Source organism: Diadema antillarum, unplaced genomic scaffold, assembly GCF_040938485.1.
Source record: "Diadema antillarum isolate AM-2024a unplaced genomic scaffold, OU_Dant_1.0 seq00000094_RagTag, whole genome shotgun sequence".
In the NCBI taxonomy this organism is placed as follows: domain Eukaryota; kingdom Metazoa; phylum Echinodermata; class Echinoidea; order Diadematoida; family Diadematidae; genus Diadema; species Diadema antillarum.
The window spans coordinates 1908237-1929660 of NW_027271183.1; the positions used below are offsets into that span (position 1 = coordinate 1908237).

At 39.0% G+C, this 21424-nt stretch overlaps 1 protein-coding gene across 1 annotated transcript; it reads right to left on the reverse strand.

The window, feature by feature from the left end:
* Nucleotides 1–886: 886 nt before the first annotated feature.
* Nucleotides 887–2676, reverse strand: LOC139726624 (transmembrane protein 218-like). The gene is made up of 3 exons (XM_071637614.1): nt 2542–2676; nt 1877–1976; nt 887–1063 (listed from the first exon to the last, which is right to left on the reverse strand). The coding sequence occupies exons 1-3, from the start codon at nt 2643–2645 to the stop codon at nt 923–925; spliced, it is 345 nt and encodes a 114-aa protein (XP_071493715.1). The 5' UTR covers nt 2646–2676; the 3' UTR covers nt 887–922.
* Between the last annotated feature and the right edge of the window lie 18748 nt (nt 2677–21424).

Consider the following 21424-nt stretch of genomic DNA (forward strand, 5'->3'; position numbering starts at 1 on the left):
CTTTATATTGAGTTTCCACTGTACATTTATTGCATTGATATTGACTTTTCCATGGTGGGGTTTATGCCAAAGACAGAGAATACTAATAGGATTCAATCGAGTATGAAAGTGAATTTTGAAGTGGATTACTGGTCTAGAAAATTTTCCGACGTCTTGGCGAGGTAGATCCTGTGTATCAGGAAACAGTACAGAAACAGTCATCGTCTTTCACACTGGAGGCTCAGCTGTCTCTGGATGTGGGTCTTGTTCCTCTCGTCATTTGAAACACCATCCTCTGGCACTAAATGATCGAACGTCTTCGAGGCTGATGCAGTTTACTGACATGACTGTCTTGTGGTTCATACTGACTTTTGACATCATCACACAACATAGAGTGGTACAGTGCCAAAATATTGCCTTGTTATTGCTTATGCCATTGCTCCATACTTTTAATAGGCTGATGGCTACACTGAAACTTCAAATGAGGGTGCACATCATGGTTGCAACCAGCAGTTTACCTACATGACGCGGGTAAAGTGGAAATCTGGAATTAAAGAAATCTGAAACAGTGCACTCCCGTTATAACGAACATGGTTATAACAAAATTCCGGTTACAAAGAAGTAAAAATTCAGGCACAAGATTATCCACTCTGTATAATCATTGTGTATTTGTATGGTTATAACGAGATCTCGACATAACAAAAGAAAACCGCCGGTCTCGAGGACTTTGTTACAACGGGAGTCCACTGTACAACCAAAAAATACCAGATATGACAATATTTTGTGGTCCCACTGTGATAATTTCACCCCTTCATGTAGGACTCGGCTAAGCCATGGATATAGCAAGATGTTTGATAGTACTGTATCAGCAAAAACCTTTGCAGTCCCAGATCTCTTTGAACAGACTTTCCGCTGCACATGAATCAGCTGCTCTGTCTCCACCCTACAATCTCTTGCTCTTGATGGGCTTTGCGTGGATGGGTTCCGTCCAGTGCAGTGAGAACATGAAGACGAGGGAGAGGAAAGCGAAGAGGCCAAACAGGGTCAGCATGAGCACCCGGGGGATGAAGGTTTGGTCTGTGATCTGTCGGGAGTTGAAAGGAGATTTTATAATGTCAGCAACAACAGAAACAACAACAACAGCAGCAACAACAACAACAACAACAACAACAACAAGAGCAACAACAACAACTTTTGAGGGACAGGGTGATGGCTCTCAAAGAAAATAAAATCAAAACAAACTTACTTTGTCACGTTTCTAAAATTTAAATGTTAGAATTCCTGGTTACTGATTGAATACGCAACTCTCAACTGAAAAGCGACTGCTTGTTTAAACTGTGTTTGATTTTAAAACAGTAAAATTGATTTGAATAGAAAGAGTAAAACTTGATAAGCACAACACTGAAAATGTGATCAAAAGCAGATATAAATCAGGGAAGATATGAACTTGTGCTCAGTGGATAAGACCACTAAACTATCAACCCCAAGGGTCCTGCTTCAAGCCTCCTGGTATACAGTAGTTATGTCCTAAGGCAATTCACTTTATCCAGATTTCATACAATGTAGTCCTTCAGAAGGGACTTGGAATGTCAGTCCTGAGGGCGGGTTTTTGTTTTTTTTGATACAGTGCACTCCTGTTATAACAAACACAGTTATAACGAAATTCTGGTTACAACAAAGTACATTGTAATAATTCAGGCCACAACATAATCCACTCTATGTATTTCTATTGTTTATTTGCTCGGATATAACAAAATTTCAATATAACGAAAGAAAACTGCCGGTCCCAAGGACTTTGTTATAATGGAAGTTCACTGTACAGGCAGTCACTGCCTGTTTAGCAGCCACATGATCACAGCATATTTCAAAATATTAAAACATTGAATATTATACAAACCTTATTTCCTTCAGGTTCCGGCACACTTCCCTCTCTCGGAATAACAAGTAAGACGATGGTGATGATAGTAACAAGGAAGGAAAAACCAAATGCTGCTCCCCTGTTAGAAAATACCATAGTATACCAGTAGTAAATAAAAGACAGGTAGAATATCGTTATGTCATAATTACTGTAAAATGAGAAATATTCACGGCATGGAATTTCAGTGAATTGGAGCCAACGGCCTTTTTGCAGCATCAATTTTTTTTCTTTAATTACCACTGGCATACAATTCATTAAGTGTAGACAAGAACTTTCTCGTGCCTTTTAATTTCGCAAATCTTGGGTCTCGCAAAAAATCTACGGTTTTACAGCACTCAGATGTGAATATACTGAGAGTTTCCATCTAATACCCTCTATGTGCAATTCGCCACACTGTAGAGATACCAAAGTGAATATGTGAATGCTGAGTAATTTCTGAATTTTTTCAATGCAAAGTGGACATTACCCCACACCATTACAAACTGCATTTACATTTACCAAATGAATAAAAGAAAACTTGCAAATAAGAAGATGAAGAAAGAAAAAGTGAGAAGAAGATGAAGAGTGAAAGGAAAGGAATAAAAGAAAAAGAAAAAGAAAATGACACGGACTAAGGAGAAAATGGTAATAAAAAGGAGACAAACCTCAGATTATCAGCCCTTGACAAGACTGCACACAGAAGAATGGCCAGGGACCAGAGAAGAGCCAGGACAAACAGCCCAGTTCCGATACCAAATATGAGAGCCATCTTGGTTGCCGTGAGCTCCTCTGGTGCAACATGCAGGCTGTCATCTGATATTGGCTTTCATCTAAACCAGTGTAGAGGAAAGACAGATATGTTCAGAAAGTAACATAGTGATTGTAGATGATGATTTATGCTGCATTCTACTGTTTCTGTAAAATTTTATCTTTTTTGTATGTTTCTTTGTCTCCCTCCAAAGCACGTGAGAGACCTTGCCAAAGGTATGCGCTATGTAAGAATGGTGATAATAATAATGATAATAATAATAATAATAATAATAATAATAATAATAATAATAATGATAATAATTATAATAATAATAATAATAATAATAATAATAATAATAATAATAACAACAACAACAATAACAATAATAATAATAATGTGAGACAAAGATACAAACTGACAGGTGTCTGTAGACCTGAGAATGAAGAATAAGTATTAGTGGCAGCATCTAGGGATTTTCTCTCGGCACAAATTGGGTATCATACTAATCAATGTCAAGCATTACAGACAAAAATAGCTGGGCACTGGTATATATACGCACATTCTGGTGTGGTTATCTACATCCCAGTGAAGAGCAAATTACTACATTTACTTACTTTGTTTTATTGATTTATCATTATCATTATATATTACTATCATTACTGCAAGAGGATGTTATCTCTTGAGTAACCATCAAGTGATTTTTTTTTTTTCTGATTAAACATTGCAATTGTTGCACATGCTTGGAACAAAGTGAATTCACTGATGAATTTTACTTTAAATATTTTGGTTTGTTTTGTTTTGTTTTGTTTTTTTAGCCCAGATGACTTATTGCATCACCAGCCAAATCAAAGATATCAAAAATAGCAAACTGACTCATTCCCCTCAATACAACAACAAAAGGATGTGACAAATGACTCATCATCCAGAGACCAAAACTCCACGCATATCTTCATCTGGAGTCTCCCGTCTGGATGCCCAGCAAAGTGGAGACTGATCTGACGAACATGTAAGTGCACAAGGAATATGCGAGCAGAGTATATCATCAGGTGCAGCACCCCTTGCAGCGAGAGTCTAGCTCTATGGAATTATGTAGATGCTGTCTGGTCCTGTCTTAGCTTTATTTTAGAACGTAAATGACTGATTAAAAGAAAGTGCTCATTAAACTTAAAGTCAAACTTGATATTAAAGAAAAATTCTACAAAGGAGAAAATATCTTTTATGTGGAAAACACACAGCTAGAGTGGGAGAAATTCCAACTCAAACAGGAGAATGGGAGATTTTGTGAAGATGACCTCGAAGCAGGAGATCTCCTGCTTTCGGTGGAAGAGTTGGTCATCTCCAAAACCTGAATCGTAGTGCTTCATAGGGGGAGATTCTTCCCAGACACCATACATCTCTGGAACGGCCTACCCCAAAGTGCAGAATGCTCACCATAACCTGACATCTTCAAATCCCAGAGTAAAGACATAACCTATACAGGGGAGCACCGTAATAACGAGGATCTAAAAACCATCACAATTAAAGGGATGGTATAGTTTTGGTTGAGACCTAGCTTCAGGTTTCTAGCACTTTTTGGTGAGATAATTAGAAACCTCTTATGAAATGTGAAAAAGGATGTAATTCCAAGAGGAATTCAACGTTTATTTGATGGAAATTGGTTTTGAAATGGCTGAGATATTCAAAACAGAGCGATTCTAGTCAAAGGTGGGACCCATCTCTTATTAGGATTGCTTTGTTTTACTTTGTTTTTGGATATCTCAGCCATTCCAAAACCAATTTTCATCAAATGAACTTTGAATTCCTTTTGAATTGAATGCTCTGTGTTATGAGAGTTTCCAGCCTCTTCACAGCAAGGTTCCACTGTGTTCAGTTATAGGGGAGCACCCATCATAACAGAGAGATTTTTGGAACTGAGAAAGTCTTAATTTCATGTGCATACCATTTTACCCAAACTCAATTTTATGCCATGAGTCTCATGTCCTTGGCACTGGGAGAACTCTACATAATGTGTGAGCTTATGACTCAGAGGCCATGCAGGAGTGTTGGAAGATGAAAATGTGCTGGGGCAGGATGGGCTTAGCAACAGATAGCCCTGACTTTAATACCTACTGAAAACAGAAGTTTGGTAACACTCAAACAACAGGATCTCTCTTTAATCAAAACCCAAACACACTGTTAGTGTTACAAAACAAATTACTTCGCCAAATCGTGATATCAGTCCCCTCTCGTTCTGCGTGTGCGTCTCCACTATGTGCAAAGTCTATGGAGGTTGAAAGACGTCCCCGGCTATGACAAAATGAATGGCGGTGGTGAATGGAGTGGGGACCTATTTCGAAATAATGCCAATTACTTCCTGCACATCATCAAACTGTTGTATATATGTCGTATAGGGATCAATTCCTTCAAGAAGGTTGATCTACCAGACCCAAGAATCATGAATCTCCTACGGGCTCTAACAAAACATCCTTTTTCTCCCAAGCTCAGTTTTTAATGCTAGCACCTGCACCCATGCAGATTTTACTGAAAAAAAAAAAAAAAATGATTGCTTAACTGTACTTTACACTGAATCATCATGGCACTCCTTGACTTAGACAGAAAGATCCGTCTGTCCGGAGGACTCTTTTGTATTTACCGAGGGGATCCGTGAAGCCAGACGCAGTCTCCGCGGAACATTCCCCGACGGACAGATGCAGACCGATCTTTCGGTCAATCCTTGACCTTACATTTGTCGTAACACTTGACTGGCAATTCACATCAATTGTTTTGCACATCTCTGTTTTCAGTGTAAAGAGGGATTATCTCGTCAATGCTGCTACAGCTCTAACGCTACGGTCTCAACTTCAACTTCAGTTCAAGGTTGGTTGCGCGGCTAGGAGCTGTCAGCAAGCGCACACAAATATTCCCATGCGTGGGACTAAGACTCAGTAAGAGTAAATTGCTCTAATTACTAGTACTTACGTCTGACTTCCAGTTTTATAGCAACTTGTGCTCCAATTTCTACATAATTTAGCCGTCATAGACCATTATGTGTCACATCTGCAAGTAACTTACAACTTTCGTGCCGTCTGTCACCGGATCACGTCGAGTTTTCCTATGAGCTAGCTGTATCCATAACAGTGCAATGTAGACCACTGGCGGCGCCGCGTACATCAACATACATTGTACAGTAGCCTGACTAGTAACCGCTCACTTTGATACTTTATTGTGAATAACTTTACCAAATTATATCCTTCCCGATCCAATCCTGTGAAATGTGGTTGGCGATATTGCTCTTTCTTATGTGTATTACGATCATCTGCTCACGAAGTCCTATAACGGAATAAACGCGCGATACCTTCGTCGTTACATCCTGTACTAGTAGCCGCTCACCCGTGACTAGTAGCCGCTGGATCCGGGCTAACTCGGCCCACGGGACAACTCGTCCCACCCGTCGAGGGTGGGCCGAGTTGTCCCACCCGTTGGTATCGATAGTGATCGTGAGCGCTTGTTTGTGTTTGAGGTTATTTTGTCTTTGTGACGTCTTTTTTAACCGTAAATTTTATAGAATTGTGCTCAGTGGTTTCTGTAAAGAGTATTTGCCAACTTTTGGGGGATACAACGACGTAAAAATGAAATTTCAGACGTTTTTATCGCGGTTCGCGATCCTCATAGGTTCACGTTCATTTCGCGCGGTGGGCTAACTCGGCCCAGCTAAGTTTTAGCTGTTGTTTTGTCAGTAAATCTCCGTAAAACTATCAATTTTATCATGTATGAAGGTGTATTCAGGGTTCCTTCAACTAATTTCATCTTCGAGGGAATTTAATTTTGCACATGTTTGGGGAAATGTTGGATATTTGTTCGCATGTTTTCATCTTTGCCGTATCCGCACCGCACCGGTCTCGCCACCAGCAGCTCGCTCACACATCACAGTGGCAGAGAGAGAGCTGAGCAGCGCCATGCCCATGCCCACTCTCGGCAAGGCACGGGGCGGCGGCGCGGGGCACCCGCGCGAACGGCACAGAGGGAGCAGCCAGCCACTCCGTAAACGTCGCTACGGATACGGGCGGTGGTTGAAATTGGAGGAAAAGGCGTCATTTGCTGCACTTCCCAATTTTCTCGTGTGAGTAAATTCTATGCAGCTTAGTCAGTTGGCATTGTCCTATCGATTGTCTTGAACTTTGAGCTGAGAGCTAGAGAGGGAGCAACTTGTTTCAACTCAACTGTGTTTTGCTGCAACGTCGCGTGTATTGGGCTGAGCTGGTGTGCATGCTACCGCCAGCCAATATGCCAAGGTAAAGGGCAAGGTTAAGGGTTTCTGCTAAAGGCTGGGCATATACAGTAGGGGGTTGCTTGACTCTGTTTTTTCTGTTGTTTTTTTTTATGGTCTTTTATCTTTTTCTGATATTTTTTTTCCGGGATGACTCAATAATATGTATTCCAACCTCATGCAGTTTGCAGTTGTCATTTTGCTGTTTTTCTGTCTTTAGATCCCCCAGCATCAACGTTATTAATGATTGATACTGAATAAAAAAAAAGAAGAAAAAAACACACACACACAACACACACACACACATAAAATAACGATTTGGATGCATGCTGTATTGTTGGCAATTATCACGTGACTCGGATGACACTATTCGTTATGTTGGGACACTGCTCCTTAATTTACGAATATGTAACATTTGTGAAATAATATGAGTTTTAATTTGTGACAATGTCACCTTTTTGTGTCTGAAAAGTGAAATGATTTACTAGTACTATGGTGAAGTCTGTTTTCAAAGTGATATTTATTCAATGTACTATAATCGCTAACAGAAATACTGTTGTTAATAACATTCCATATTAAGTTCGGTAGTCCGAACTTAACTTCCCTTGTACAGTCGGCCACTACATTGGGATGTTCGACAGTGACATAGAAAAAGAAGAAATAAGTTCTCACCTCAGCTTGTTGACACCTTCGTCCAGTTTATTTTCATTTGTAGTCATAGTGAGTTGGGTTTTTACATTTTAGTTGGTCTCTTCCATTCCTGTTACTCTCAATTTCAATTTCAATTTACATGTATTTTCTTATTTCTCATGAAAATAGTACAGACAAAATAAAATAATGTACAGCAGTCTGTCTCAGCATGAAGTCAAACACTGTCAAAGGTGAGTTTAGAACTGGGCTATGGTACTAGAAATACGATGGGGCCTATACATACCAGCAAGTTTGTTCAGCTGCAACTTATACATGGAGAATAAGCTCATCAGGAGTCACATTCCAGCAGGGCTCCTACTTAGAACCAGACTGTGTGACCATGGTAACCAGCAAGCTGCCACGTACAAGAATTCTGAAATCATGTACAATAATGAAGGACTTGTGGAATAACAGGCAGGCTGATCAATACCTGCATTCCTGGTTAGGATCCCTCCGGAGTAGAAGAATAGACAAGGAAAAAAAGCAACAAGTTTGCTACCAGGTACCCGGTGATGCACTTGCGTGCCGTAGCTGCTAATAAGATGTTGCTTTAAGGCTGCGTTCACATAGAAGTATACTATTCGGGTATTCGGGCTCGTTTTTCGAGGGCACGCGAATAGCTTGAATCGAACGATGGGATTTCCTCACACGGGTTCACATAGGAGGGCACTATTCGAAAGTACCGAATAGCTGCGAAAAGTATAGCAAAGTGGGAATCGAGCTTGTTCGATTTTCTTGCAGCGTATACCGTCTCTCGTTTATGAAATAATGACACTTTTGGTCTGGATTTGCCCTTTAGTAAAAAAAAGCATGTAGACTGACATTCTGATGCAGTTTAGAAATTGTTAATAAGATTTGCTGGGATGTAGGAGGAAGAAATCCTCACTGCATGGGATGGTGAGTTGACGGTGCGGGTTATGGTGTACTCGGTGCCCGAATAGCGAATAACGAATACTTAAGGCTGCGTTCACATAGAAGTATTCGGTATACGGTATTCACTATTCGCTATTCGCTATGCGCCGTCAAGTCGACCCAGTACACCATCACCTGCACCATCCGGATTTCTTCCTCGTACACAACCATCCCAGCAATCTTATTAAAAATTTCTAAACTGCATCAGAATGTCAGTCTACATGCTTATTTTTGCTAAAGGGCAAATCGAGACCAAAATCGTTATCATTTCATAAACGAGAAATGGTATACGCTGCAAGAAAATCGAACAAGCACGATTCCCACTATACTATTCTATGCTATTTGGCATTTTCGAATAGTGTCCTCTTATGTGAACCGGTGTTAGGAAATCCTGGCGTTCGATTCAAGCTATAAGTGTACCCAAATAGTATACTCCTATGTGAACGCAGCCTAAGAGTATGTTTGAAAGAAGGTAGTGCGGTGCAGCATATTGGGAAGTTCATTCCAATAATTAGGCCCATGGTGAACATAATACACAATGTATTTTTTTAATTTTTTTTTTTTGGCGTAAATTGTTTCGGGTACATGGAAGGTGATATGCATCCTTCTGACATGTTGGATATTGGTCCTATTAGTTAATTTAGATATGTTAAGTTTATGTAAATTATGTTTATGACTTGAAGCATGCAAGACTAATGTGCAAATTCATAGAGCAAAAATCAACAAAACACCGATGTGTACCCGGTACCTCCAACTTCATAATAAATGGGATCTGGCTTCTGTACGGTGTAGCTATGGAGTAAGTTCATGTTGGTTTGTGGGGCTGTCTCTGGTGTGTTTTGGATATCCTTTCAGTCCCTTATATGTTTTGCAAAGTCTCCGTGGCCATGCCTCAATCTTGTAAGCTGCTCTTTTTTTTTATCTTTACTGTAATTCTTATTTTGACTATTTATAATCATTAAGATTTATGGTTATTTGTCTTATACTGTATTGCAATCAGTGGAAAACCAATAGATACAAAAAATATCAACAAAACACCTAACAATGATGTCATAGCATTAATGTGACCAGAAACTAATTTTTTGTGTAGCTTTGGTTTGTTGTTTTGTGTAGCTTTCCATATTTGTAGTTTACTTTTCAGACATACCCCTAATGAATTATCCACATTTAGTTTTCCACACAACCTAATTTTCTCCACTCACCTCCACACCTACGTCCTCAAACTCTTTTGATCTGTTTCCATTCATGTTCAACTTCACCTTGTGATCACCTATAGGCCCTACCTTTATTTTCCATCGGTTCCTTCGGTCCTCGGGTGAAACTACTTTCCTCCTTTCGTTTTGGTTGATTTGTCTATCTTATGATTTTAATATGTAAATTAACTACTCTGGAAAGAGTAAGTGGGTAGAATTAAAAAGAGTCTACCACTGGAACTGACTGAGAACAGATCTGCTTTCTTCAGCCCCTACAGCTGTAGTGAATATTCAGTTTTGAGAGGACATTGTCTGGTTTTGCGGAGTGACTGAGCATAATGTTGGACACCGAAATGAGTGTTACAATAATGCAACATTTCATGACGTGTATGTGGATTGACATATGTAAAACAATCTCATTTCCTGCGATGCACCTCTCCTGGGGCAGAGTTCATCAATTGGCAACTATCTGGTAAACTACATGTATGTTTTACAGGTAGGTCAAGAGGTGAAAATCTAGAAGAAAGCAAACTATCGACTGAAGTAGGCCTATCAACTGAAGTAGGACTGAAGTCAGTGTCGTAATGGTTCCATGACATTTGCTCCTGCAAACATTGTTCACTTGAAATTCTGCATGCTAAACCAAACATAAATTCTACAAAGGAGCATTACTCTAACCCTACTCCTATCACAATCCTAACCTTGATCCCAAGTCCTTGGAGAAAATAATACACCAGAGCAATTGTTACAAGGTCACAGGAACAAATGTTGTATTACCGTTATAACACACTATAAAATGTGGTGGAATTAAATTCACATTTTATGAATGCACACTATTCACTGATGATGAAGTGTGATGACTCTAAAAAAAATGATGTTTTTGTCACATATGTTTTTAATCCATAGTACAGCGCTACTTGAGACTTTTTTTTTAAATTAAAGATATCAAATTTGTCTACATTGAACATCAGTGTAGATATGCACACACTAGTTGTTCTATGTAAATATGAATTCGGTAAAAAAAATACTGGTGTGCAATTCACATGAAGTATGCAGTGTTTCAAATCAAATCTCATTTGACACTTGACAAACACATTCATCACGCATAAGAAAAGAATGGGTTGATGGAAGAGTGAAAGAGAGACGGGGAAAGGAAGCAGAAATATTGGCAGTAGGCGATCTATAGAGCCAGACGAAGAATCATAAAAAAATACAGAACTTTACAAAGCAGTTGTGGAAAGAAAGCTTTGTACACAGATGATACTTGGTAATGTGATAATTGAAAATGAAAGTATTATTTCAAGTCAAATGAGAATGTTCTGTTATTCAAGAAAAAAAAATAGAAAGGAAATAATAAAGTAATAGATGTTAAAATGACAAAACAAAACAAAACAAAACATACTTTACATGCTCACATTAATATTATTCGAAATTTGCTGTGATCTTGCAGTCTTGGAAGGAGCAGTACCGGTACATTGTTATCAAGGGCAGGCAGGGCAACAGTCGAAAGGATGCAATGGCCACAAAACAACAGATTCTTTTGTGAAGGAAGATGAGAGCTTATATGCATGACCTTACCAATGCCTACCAGTGCATGTTGTAATGTTTCTTTTGTGACCCTGCATGACTGCAAATTAGGTAACACTTTGAGTACCGTGCTTGAGAAGGAAGACCATTTGAGAAGCTATTCATCTTTGCTGCTTGTTAAAAAGAAAAAAAAAATGTGCATGAATTCAACAGTATGAGTGCAGGACAAGCAAGGATTTGAGAATTTTATAATCAGCCTTGTTTTGTACAAATAAATAAAAATGTAAAAGATTAACACATGTAATAGGGCTAAGGCATGGAAAAGATTAAGATATGAAGTCCAAGTTTGGTTCAATAGATCATCACAGTATACATTAGAGGGAGAGAGAGATATACACTGTATATACAGTACATATATAAAAAGAAAATTACAAAGAAGAAAAAGAAAAAGAACTTGACGGTTGGCTATTATCGTGCAGGTACAGGTGGCAGAGGATTTTTCTCTTGAATTAGGGTAAGGATTCCCATGGCAAAAATGGCAATGTCATCAAAACAAAAACAATTCCTTTTTATTTTTGAAAGTACACACAAAAGGTAGGCCCTACAATCATAAACAAGGCCAATCTAGCTAGCACTACATTTCATTACCGGTTTCATGATATCAACCACTCAACCAAACCATCCATATCTACAGGTCAAATAACTGACCACTGGATATCAAACAATTTATTAATTACCACGGTAATGCCCATAAACAGACTCACCCCTTTGACTTTTGCTTGTTTGTTTTTATTAAGAAAAAAGGTAACATTTATTGGACAGAAATAACTTTTGAGTAGAACGCAGATCTATACATAAAATCAGCAACAACAACAGCAACAACAAAACATTTAACAGTTAAAATCAAATGCATATAATGACCTTCATGTAGTTCACATCGAATGATAGAAATAATTTGATTTCTTTTCTACTAATACGGGTACGGAGTATGGCCGGCTGCTCCCTCTGCCGCTCGCGCCCCACGCGCCGCGCCCCGCCGCCCCGCCTCCCCGAGTGGGCATGGCGCTGCCAGCTCAGCTCTGCCCCTGTGTGTGTGAGCGAGCTGTGCAGTGGCGAGACCAGTGCGGTGCGGACACGGCAAAGATGAAATCATGCGAACAAATATCCAACATTTCACCAAACATGTGCAAAATTAAATTCCCTCGAAGATGAAATTAATTGAAGGAACCCTGAATACACCTTCATACATGATAAAATCGATAGTTTTACGGAGATTTACTGACAAAACAACAGCTAAAACTTAGCTGGGCCGAGTTAGCCCACCGCGCGAAATGAACGTGAACCTATGGGGATCGCGAACCGCGATAAAAACGTCTGAAATTTCATTTTTACGTCGTTGTATCCCCCAAAAGTTGGCAAATATTCTTTACAGAAACCAATGAGCACAATTCCATAAAAGTTACGGTTAGAAAAGACGTCATAAAGACGAAATAAACTCAAACACAGACAAGCGCTCACGATCACTATCGATACCAACGGGTGGGACAACTCGGCCCACCCTCAACGGGTGGGACGAGATGTCCCGTGGGCCGAGTTAGCCCGACCCCTAGCCGCTCACTATAACACATGGCGCGCGCGCCGCACATTACAAGGCTCTGAATGATGCTAAGTCCCTTTCTGAATGATGCTAACTAGCAAAGGGCAAGTCTGCCAACACGTGTGCCGAGGCTGAGATAAACATAAATTTTTGGCAGCATAAGGTGTGGTGGATATTCTATATAATTGTATTCAATTTCCTTGTCCGAATTCGAACAATCTAATATCACATTAATGTTCGGTTTGTTTTTGTTCACTTTCTTTATTGTGTAAGTATGCTGCATTGGACATGTGTCGTTATTATTATTATGTGGAAGACGGGTCTGCTTATTTATAGTTGCGAAAATAGAATTTATAGATGGGAATCCCGTTATAACGAGATCGTCGGTTCCGGGTGATTTTGCTCGTCATAATAATCCGGATTCCCGTTGTATCCTAACGCTTGTGGAATTTACACTTTATATATAAATGCTCTATTAAAAATGGGCTACCTGCATTTTATTATGACGACGTCATATTGATGAACAGAAAAACAAGAAATGCGACAGGAAAATGAGAGAGCATTCTCGCGATGATTACTATTTTTGTTCTAGACACATGTTATCAAATATTTCAGATTTGTCAAATCATATAATCATATCGTATATGGGGCCTTCCTTTTGTTAGCCCCATGCTGATCAAGCTGCACATCTGAGAAGAGAGAGAGGGAGAGATGAAGCAAAATTTATGCAACTACAGGTAAATAGTATCGCGCTATCAACGCTGCGTTTAGCGTAACTCGCGTGGATGAAAGCTGTGAGTAAAATCCGAATGTATCCTTCATTCTATGACAAATTACTGATATAAACCACGTGTACTATGGTGAAAGTTTACACCACAATTTACACTCTCATCTTTTATTTCTTCCAGGGAAACAGCTTCTCGGTTGTGATGCATGAGGTTGAATGCGTGCTTTGCGTGAATGTTTTACCCGACGACTTTGATGGGTCAATGCCGTTTTATAAGAAAACGAAAACCACGTATAGATAGATACCGGCTAACTGTGGATTGCAAAATCGAGTGAAATAGTAGGCCTACTTGTATTTCGATAGGCTATATATAGTTGACTTAATTAAAATTTTAGCATACGATCCCATCGTATTTTAATTTTGACATTTAATTCAATTCATCTTATCAAAGTTACGTAAATGGGTATCTAACTGAGCGGCCAATAAAATGTTTGCGAAAGCATGCAGCGAATAATGGCAGATTCTAACTTTCGTCAGGGCTCGGTAACAGTTGCGATCAAACTCAAGAACAGTTTTAATTTTAACAAGCAGTTCTTTCTATCGCAAAGGATTTTTGAACATGTTCAAAGCTCCCAAAACATACAATTCGCTGTGTTCGCCGCTCACAGATATTCCCGTTACGTATATCTTTGGAAACATTTAGGATACGTAAACATTACATTGTATTATATACACCATATTTTTTCTTGTTTAAGCCATTAGATAACGTTAATTCGAATTGTAGCGTTTGTGATGACATTTCGGCATAAATAGCGAAGGCTATAGCTTCTAAATATTCCGATGCTGTTCCATCACGGCCCTCGGAAAGAGACTTTATGAACTTGTTAGCGCCGTTATCACCTTGATTGCTTCTGTTTGGCACTGGCATAATACTATGTTATAGTCTGTTTTCACGAAACGATAATTCAAATAATTACGGAGAATTAACCTTTTCTGGTTTTGAAATAAAGCGTGATTTTGCCCATTGTTAAGTTCGGCTTAAAAGAGAATAAGTTGTCGTTGTATAAAAATCCGCACAAATTCATCTTTGCTTTTCTCCGTTTTTAGGCCCGAAAATTATCTCGCAATAGCCGGAACTCCAAATCTCCATATAGGCTAACATGCAAATTTGTTTGGGACCGGACGATTTATCTCGTTATAAACGGATTCTCGTTGTATCCGATCTCGTTAGAACAGGATTCCCCTGTATACAAGTTATGAAATAGCCATTATTCATAATGTACTGAAATGGATGATTCGTGAGGTCTTTGATGTATAGCGATCAATTATTAAAACATCTAAAACGCAGAATAGATCCAATGCGAATAAATTCACGTGCATTATACCAGTGCCCTCCGCTGTTTTATTCTAATATTCCTTTTCTTTTTTCTTTTTCTTTTCTTGCTTTCTGTTTCTTCCATTTTTTTTTTCTAGGATCATTTCAAGTTGTACAAACGTGGCAAACAAGGAACTTTCCAAAAGAAATCCATTCAATTATATGTAATGTCAATGTCACAACTTTTTCAACAAAGCTTTCGTTATAAACATCATTATATCACCCATCCATTAAAAGCCTAGACGGCGTGCGCAATGTCTGTAGGCCTACAGTATAGATTTCAGAACTGGCATAAATTGGTTTTAGGCTCAAAACTTTCCATACAACAAAAGGCTTATCGGTATACATCATTCTACGAAATACAGAAACATATAGCTTGAAAACAATAAATTTAACCTTTATACCAAAGTGTGGACTTAGATACCACCCGTTTCAAGGTCACATAACTTATAAACTGGCAAAATCAGGGTGTTAAAATTCTTACACCAACATGGTGTAAACATAATTATCTTAACACCGTTGATAACGCCAGGATTCACTCAAATCGGCCACCATAGATCAAACGTAATGTTTAAATTAACCTCTAAATACCAAAGTGTGATTGCCTGGATGTCATGGAGTCAAACCACGCCCGTAACCAGGCTTTTTTTTTTTCCTATGGAGGCGCGGGGGGGGGGGGGGGGGGTGCGTAATAAAGAAAAGAAAACTGACTTTTCATGCATGCAAAAATTATTGTTTCGTTAGCGCCGACAATCTCGCTCAGCGGGAGGAGGAGGAGGAGGAGGTGGGGGGGGGGGGGTTGCCTCATACCTTTGTGATCACACATTGATATAATCTCTTGTTGATCATTGCATCCCAATTTCCATGGAATTAATTATAAGTATATGAAAAAGGACTATAGAAGTATACATATTTATACAGTTCACCACACAAGCTTTTAATTCTATATATATATTGAATGGAAAGTCCCCCAGACATTCTGGTCAATTTAGGGAATGCTGAAAAAGAATAAAAACATACCAGTTATGAGCACTTCGAAAAATGTTATTATAAAAAAAAAGTATCTGCAAACATTTCATAAACAGGCAAATCTACAGCAAGGCTGGCGATCTTTTCAAACATTGTATACCTTCAAACATGTAATACTTATGATCATAAATCTTACGAATGCAAGAGTATGTTTGTGCTTAAAATTTCGGTCATATTAGTAATTTTCGTTAAATATGTCTGAAATAAAGATGCATAAAAACAAACTTCAGTGGTATAACTTGATATGTTTTTTGTATATATACAGCAAAAATATTACATGGGATATAGTCATAACAGCAATATCACTTTTGAGTCCTGTAAATACCTGTATTTCTCAGCCGCTCGCTCATACGTATTATTTGTTTTATAATGTCGACACACATATTTCTTCTGAGAAAAGAAAAAGTCAATATAATCTACACACACCTCAACACTATTTTGAATATACAGTTATTCAAAATATCATTTTGAAAATTCCATTTAAATACAATATGAACAAGATCATCTTTTTTTCCACTGGTACGCAAGGTTATCCAAAAGGAAGAAGGGAAGAGAGAGAGACTGCGATCATGCTCCCCTTTCAGTTCAGCAGAAAGGACACCGATATATGTATTTTGATATGTCTTCTTCAACCTTATTGTAAGTTCACTGCATTCCAAGTGCAACCATGTGTCGCAAAAATCACAAGAAACCCATTGATCTTCACGGCTTCTTCTTTCCTGCATGCTGGACATACATATCTAACATCATCTTATTCAATTCCTTCCTTTTTGTTCCTCTTCTTTTTTTTTTCTTTTCTTCTACGCTATTCTTCTTCGTAGAGTCATCTTCTTTGTTTTCTTCTCTCCAGTTTTACATTTCTTCTTCCAAGCTCACTTCTCTCTCTTTTTTTTTTTTGCACTCAGATTCTTCCAACTTCATTTCTTCCTTCTGTTTTATTTCTTCTAATATATGGTTCATTTTTTCTATCCTTAAAACAATCCCATCTCTGTGATCTTTCTTTTTCCTGTACCCAACTTCATCTCTTCTATCTTCTTCTTTAGATCTTCCCTCTTCTTTCTCAATGTCTTTGTGCCTTCTTCTTTTTTTTTCTTTGTTTCTCTCTCTTTCTCTTCCTTTCTTTTCTTCAACTCTCTCTTCTGTTTGGATTTCATGTGAGTTTTGAAATCATCTCCTCATATTGCTTCAGTAGCTGCAATTTCCTTTTTTGACTTCCTGGAACGTGTACTTCGGGAAACTCGATATAATGTTCGAGAAACGGGGACATTTTTATTTGAAACCTTATTTCATTTTGGGACTAACAAACCTTATGAATAACGATCGAGTTGTAACCGTATATATACATGTATTATATATATAGTTATATGTATGTATATAATTATATATTTATTCATAACAATGTCACAATAGAGGAATGCATGAAATGTCAATTGCTTTGATTATAATTAAAAATCTGAATTTTCGGGGGCCTCCCACTTCGTCGGAAATCCAAGAGGATAGTTAGCGGGGAGGAGGGGGGAGGTAATAAATCAGTGGTCTGAAAGCGCACGCGCCACATACTGTACACACGTAATTATAGGGGGGGGGGGTGAGCGGTAACTAGTCAAGAGCCATCTCTGTACGAGTTTCGAACTTTTTTTGTTCGCGTACGCAATTCCACGTAAATACGTACACTACTATCGTTCAGTTATTTGCCGACAGTTGTCAGGTCGACGACTAGCGCCTATTCGTACGACTTATCTCAACTTTGCGGGATTTTAGCTAAAAAATCACGGCCTACTCACTAATTCCACTAACTTCAGTAGACGAGACCTTTCCGGCCATCGGGAATCTCCAGATGTGGCTAATTGCATTTAAACATCATAAAATAGTCGTGAATACTTTGAATATTGCAATTTGTTTGAGCATCGAATTCTTAGCATTGCGCACACGCGTACTGCAGTGCGTGCAGTGCGTATTCGAGAATGTAGGGCAGATATTCGCGGTCATCATCAACTACACTCGTGCGCTAAGGGGTGAGCGGTTACTAGTCAGGCTACTGTACATAATGTACAAACAACCGGCCGCGTTTTTTATAGACGGCACAGATTGGGGCATGGCGCGTATTAAACCTATGGGAAACACGTTGGGTTAGGGTTAGTGTTAGGTTTAGGGTTAGGGTTAGGGTTAGGGTTAGGGCTAGGGTTTGATGGTTAGGGTAATAGGGCGAGGGTTAGGGTTAGGGTTAGGGTTAGAGTCCCCAATCTGTGCCGTCTAAGAAAAAAAAACACGCCAACCGGCCTGCCGAAACCAAAATCACGTTAGTGAAGTCCCATCTCAGTATCAGTGGTGATGTATGTAGGTAGCTAGGGACGCCGAATATTCGGCGGCCGAAATGTGACCCACCTGACCTGTCTTTCCACATCCCCCAGCTCCCTCCCCGGCCCTCATCCCGCCACTAGAACGAGCTCTTTAACAGTTCCACGAGTTTAACTCAAAAGTAATGGTTGTTTTGTGTTTATTAGTAAACTAGAGAGCTTCTTTTCAATTTGTCTAAATTTGAACATTTTTTAAAAAAATCTATGTATAGCGAGGGCACAAGGGATCGACGGCGCCCCTTCTATTTTTTATCTTATTTTTAAGCACCATATACACTGAAAATGCATATTAATATAGCTAAATCTAAGAATATTTCAATTTCTGTCCCCTCTTGTTTCAAATCCTTGATCCGCCACTAGTATTTTAGTAGTAAATTTGTGCGTGTTTACATCTTCAATTAGATGGACAGAGCAATAAAGTAAAAAAAAATAAAATAGATGTGATCCCTTGTCTTCTCTATATTCCTGGCATGTGAGACATGGACCCTACGCGAAGATTATAGAAAGGAGGATACTTTCTAGAATGAGGCCCCATCCATTTTAAGCTTAACTGCTTACGATGGCGGTCTCCTGCATTCAATTATCTCTGTTATTTACTTAAAATACTGTATATTTTATTCTATGTTTCTGTGTATGTGTACTGCTCAATGCAATCACTTATGTGTATCTGTTTGTGTACTGTTATCGATATATTTCACTGCACTTGCTATTCTTTGTCTTTGTGCTTTTGAAATTTGTATTCAATTTGTATCTGATTGAATGCGGAAATAAATCAAATCAAATCAAATCAAATCAAATCAAATCAAAAGGAGGATACAGGAAACAGAGATGAGATGTTATCGTAAACTACTTGGCATCTCCTATACAAAGATCACATTACCAATGATGACGTAACAAACCGAGTCCAGCAAGCCATCGGGGCCCTCTGAAGACATACTGTCAACCGTGAAAATACGCAAACTCAAATGGTATGGGCACACAGTGAGATCAACAGGACTGGCCTAAACAATCTTACAAGGCACAGTGAGAAGAAAGAGAGCAAGAGGTAGACCAATGAAGAGATGGGAAGACAACATACGAGACTGGACATAATATAATTGACAGAGGCACAAAATGAGGCAGAGGAGAGGGAGGAATGGAGGAAACTGGCTGCAAAGTCTTCTGTGGCGCCCCCAACGGTCTTCCGGCGACTAGGGGATATGCAAGATGGGTAGGCCTAAGATGTATTGAACTGCTATACATGGCTATAATTGGGACAAAACTATGAAAAGAAAAATATTCAATGCTTTACTGTCAAAGGAAGGATTTGATTTTTTTTTTGCATTGAATACAGATGAACACTGTTATCATTCCCAAACAATATACTATAAAGCTGCCCTTATTATAATTATTTTTTTTTTTTGGTTCTCATAAAATTCATCCGAATGAATACACGGTCAATTATGTGAGTTAGTTTAAAAAGTGGTATAGGCCTACCACCATTGTTGTGCTCACTTCGTTGCACCTGGCTGTAGATGATTCTTGTTGTTGTCATAATGTTTTCATTTCCCAACACCAGAGACTCCAACCCCAAGCACCTTCTGATCTGGAGATTCTCCCGCCCGAAACCTCAGCAAACGGGAGACTCCAAGTTGATGTGTGCGAAGCGCGAAGTTCGTACTGAAATCCTAGGGTTCTGATGTTCTCTGGTCTGGTGCTTTCTAAGGCTTATTTTTTCAACACACGATAGCAATAAGTAATAAAACCTTCCCACCGGGAGACACAGAGCCAGGGCGGGAGAAATCAAATCACAAGCGGGAGAACGGGAGATTTTGCAAAAATGGGCTTTCGGCGGGAGATCTCCCGTCGAAAACGGGAGAGTTGGAGTCTCTGCAACACTTAACCCAGCCACTTCCGAGGACACAAAATATTTCCTAGTTGTCCAAATCGCATTATTACATTTTACTGTTAACATAATGACACTCTGTTTTCCCGTCTGCAGCATGCTAATATCACGCAAGTGGCTTATCAATAGGCCTACCATTGTTCTCCTAATCTGTATTCGAGAAGAATTTGCTATGTTCCCGTGTATTTTTGTCTTGTCTTATTCGTGCTCCGCATTTTGGTCTTTACATTCGGTTCAATATGGGACCTATGCTTAACAAGATTGCTTTTAAGTAAGGGTCCACTATAAAAATCTTTAGCACTTGAATTATACTTAGATTCAAACTTTCATAGATTTACCACCATGCGGGTCTGTATTTTTGCAATGTTCTATTGTGCATCCCGAATAGCTAGATATCATGCATGTATCATTTTACTTACTATAGTAAGTGACTAGTAGCACGAACTGTTTTGTGCAAACGTGCAGAGTGCTATTAATCTTTTTAAGCCCGCAAGGGCTGAAACATCAAATATAGACACCGTTCCGTTCCCCTATTTTACTCTGAATACAATATTATGTATAATGAAATTAAGACGAACAAGGTCTGTTCTATTTTTTTTGTACCACATCTGCGTGTAGTTTTGTCTCATGATTTACCATTTCCAGCGTATCAAGTAAATTGTAGTGTCCGTGTTTTCCTAAAAAAACTCCTATGAAGACGTACGTAGCCATCAAAGATGAGCCCACGAGATTTGACTTTTCCTGACCCCACTCAATTCGGATGCCCTTCCATAGTGTGTAACAAAGGATGTTGCGAGCCCATCAGCGCAAGCTCTGCACGTCCGATCGATATCTTGCATTGTTTGATAGCACATAGCGTATGCAATTGACCATGGAATACTAGTACATGTATACCGCTTGACTGCCTTCGCACAGGCGGATATTAGAACCAACTCGTCTCTTCTCTGTCGACGGACAAAAGAATAAAAAAATCTCGTTTGGTGAGCACTGACAGCTCTCGGAGAATTGCGAGGAACGAGTAGTAATTGAAGCCATATTTCAAGATACGACTTACACATTTGTATGAAACGAACTGTACGAACGAACTTCCTTAAATTCTCAGATGGTGGTACAAACGGATGACCTAGATAGATTTTATTGTGCATCTTCGTTTTTCTCCACTCTCTGGTTTCGATTTCGACCTTAACAATGGAGGAAAAGGCCAAACCGGCAACGCATTATTTGGAAAATAATTTGACTATAAGCTTTCTTTTAAAGAC

What these genes read in the sequence shown, in the direction of transcription:
- LOC139726624 (XM_071637614.1), bottom strand. Translation starts at nt 2,645, where the DNA reads ATGGCTCTCATATTTGGTATCGGAACTGGGCTGTTTGTCCTGGCTCTT. An exon ending in TCAAGGGCTGATAATCTGAG is followed by an intron (nt 1,977 to 2,541) that starts GTTTGTCTCCTT and finishes ATTTTCTAACAG; the next exon opens with GGGAGCAGCATTTGGTTTTT. An exon ending in CGGAACCTGAAGGAAATAAG is followed by an intron (nt 1,064 to 1,876) that starts GTTTGTATAATA and finishes AACTCCCGACAG; the next exon opens with ATCACAGACCAAACCTTCAT.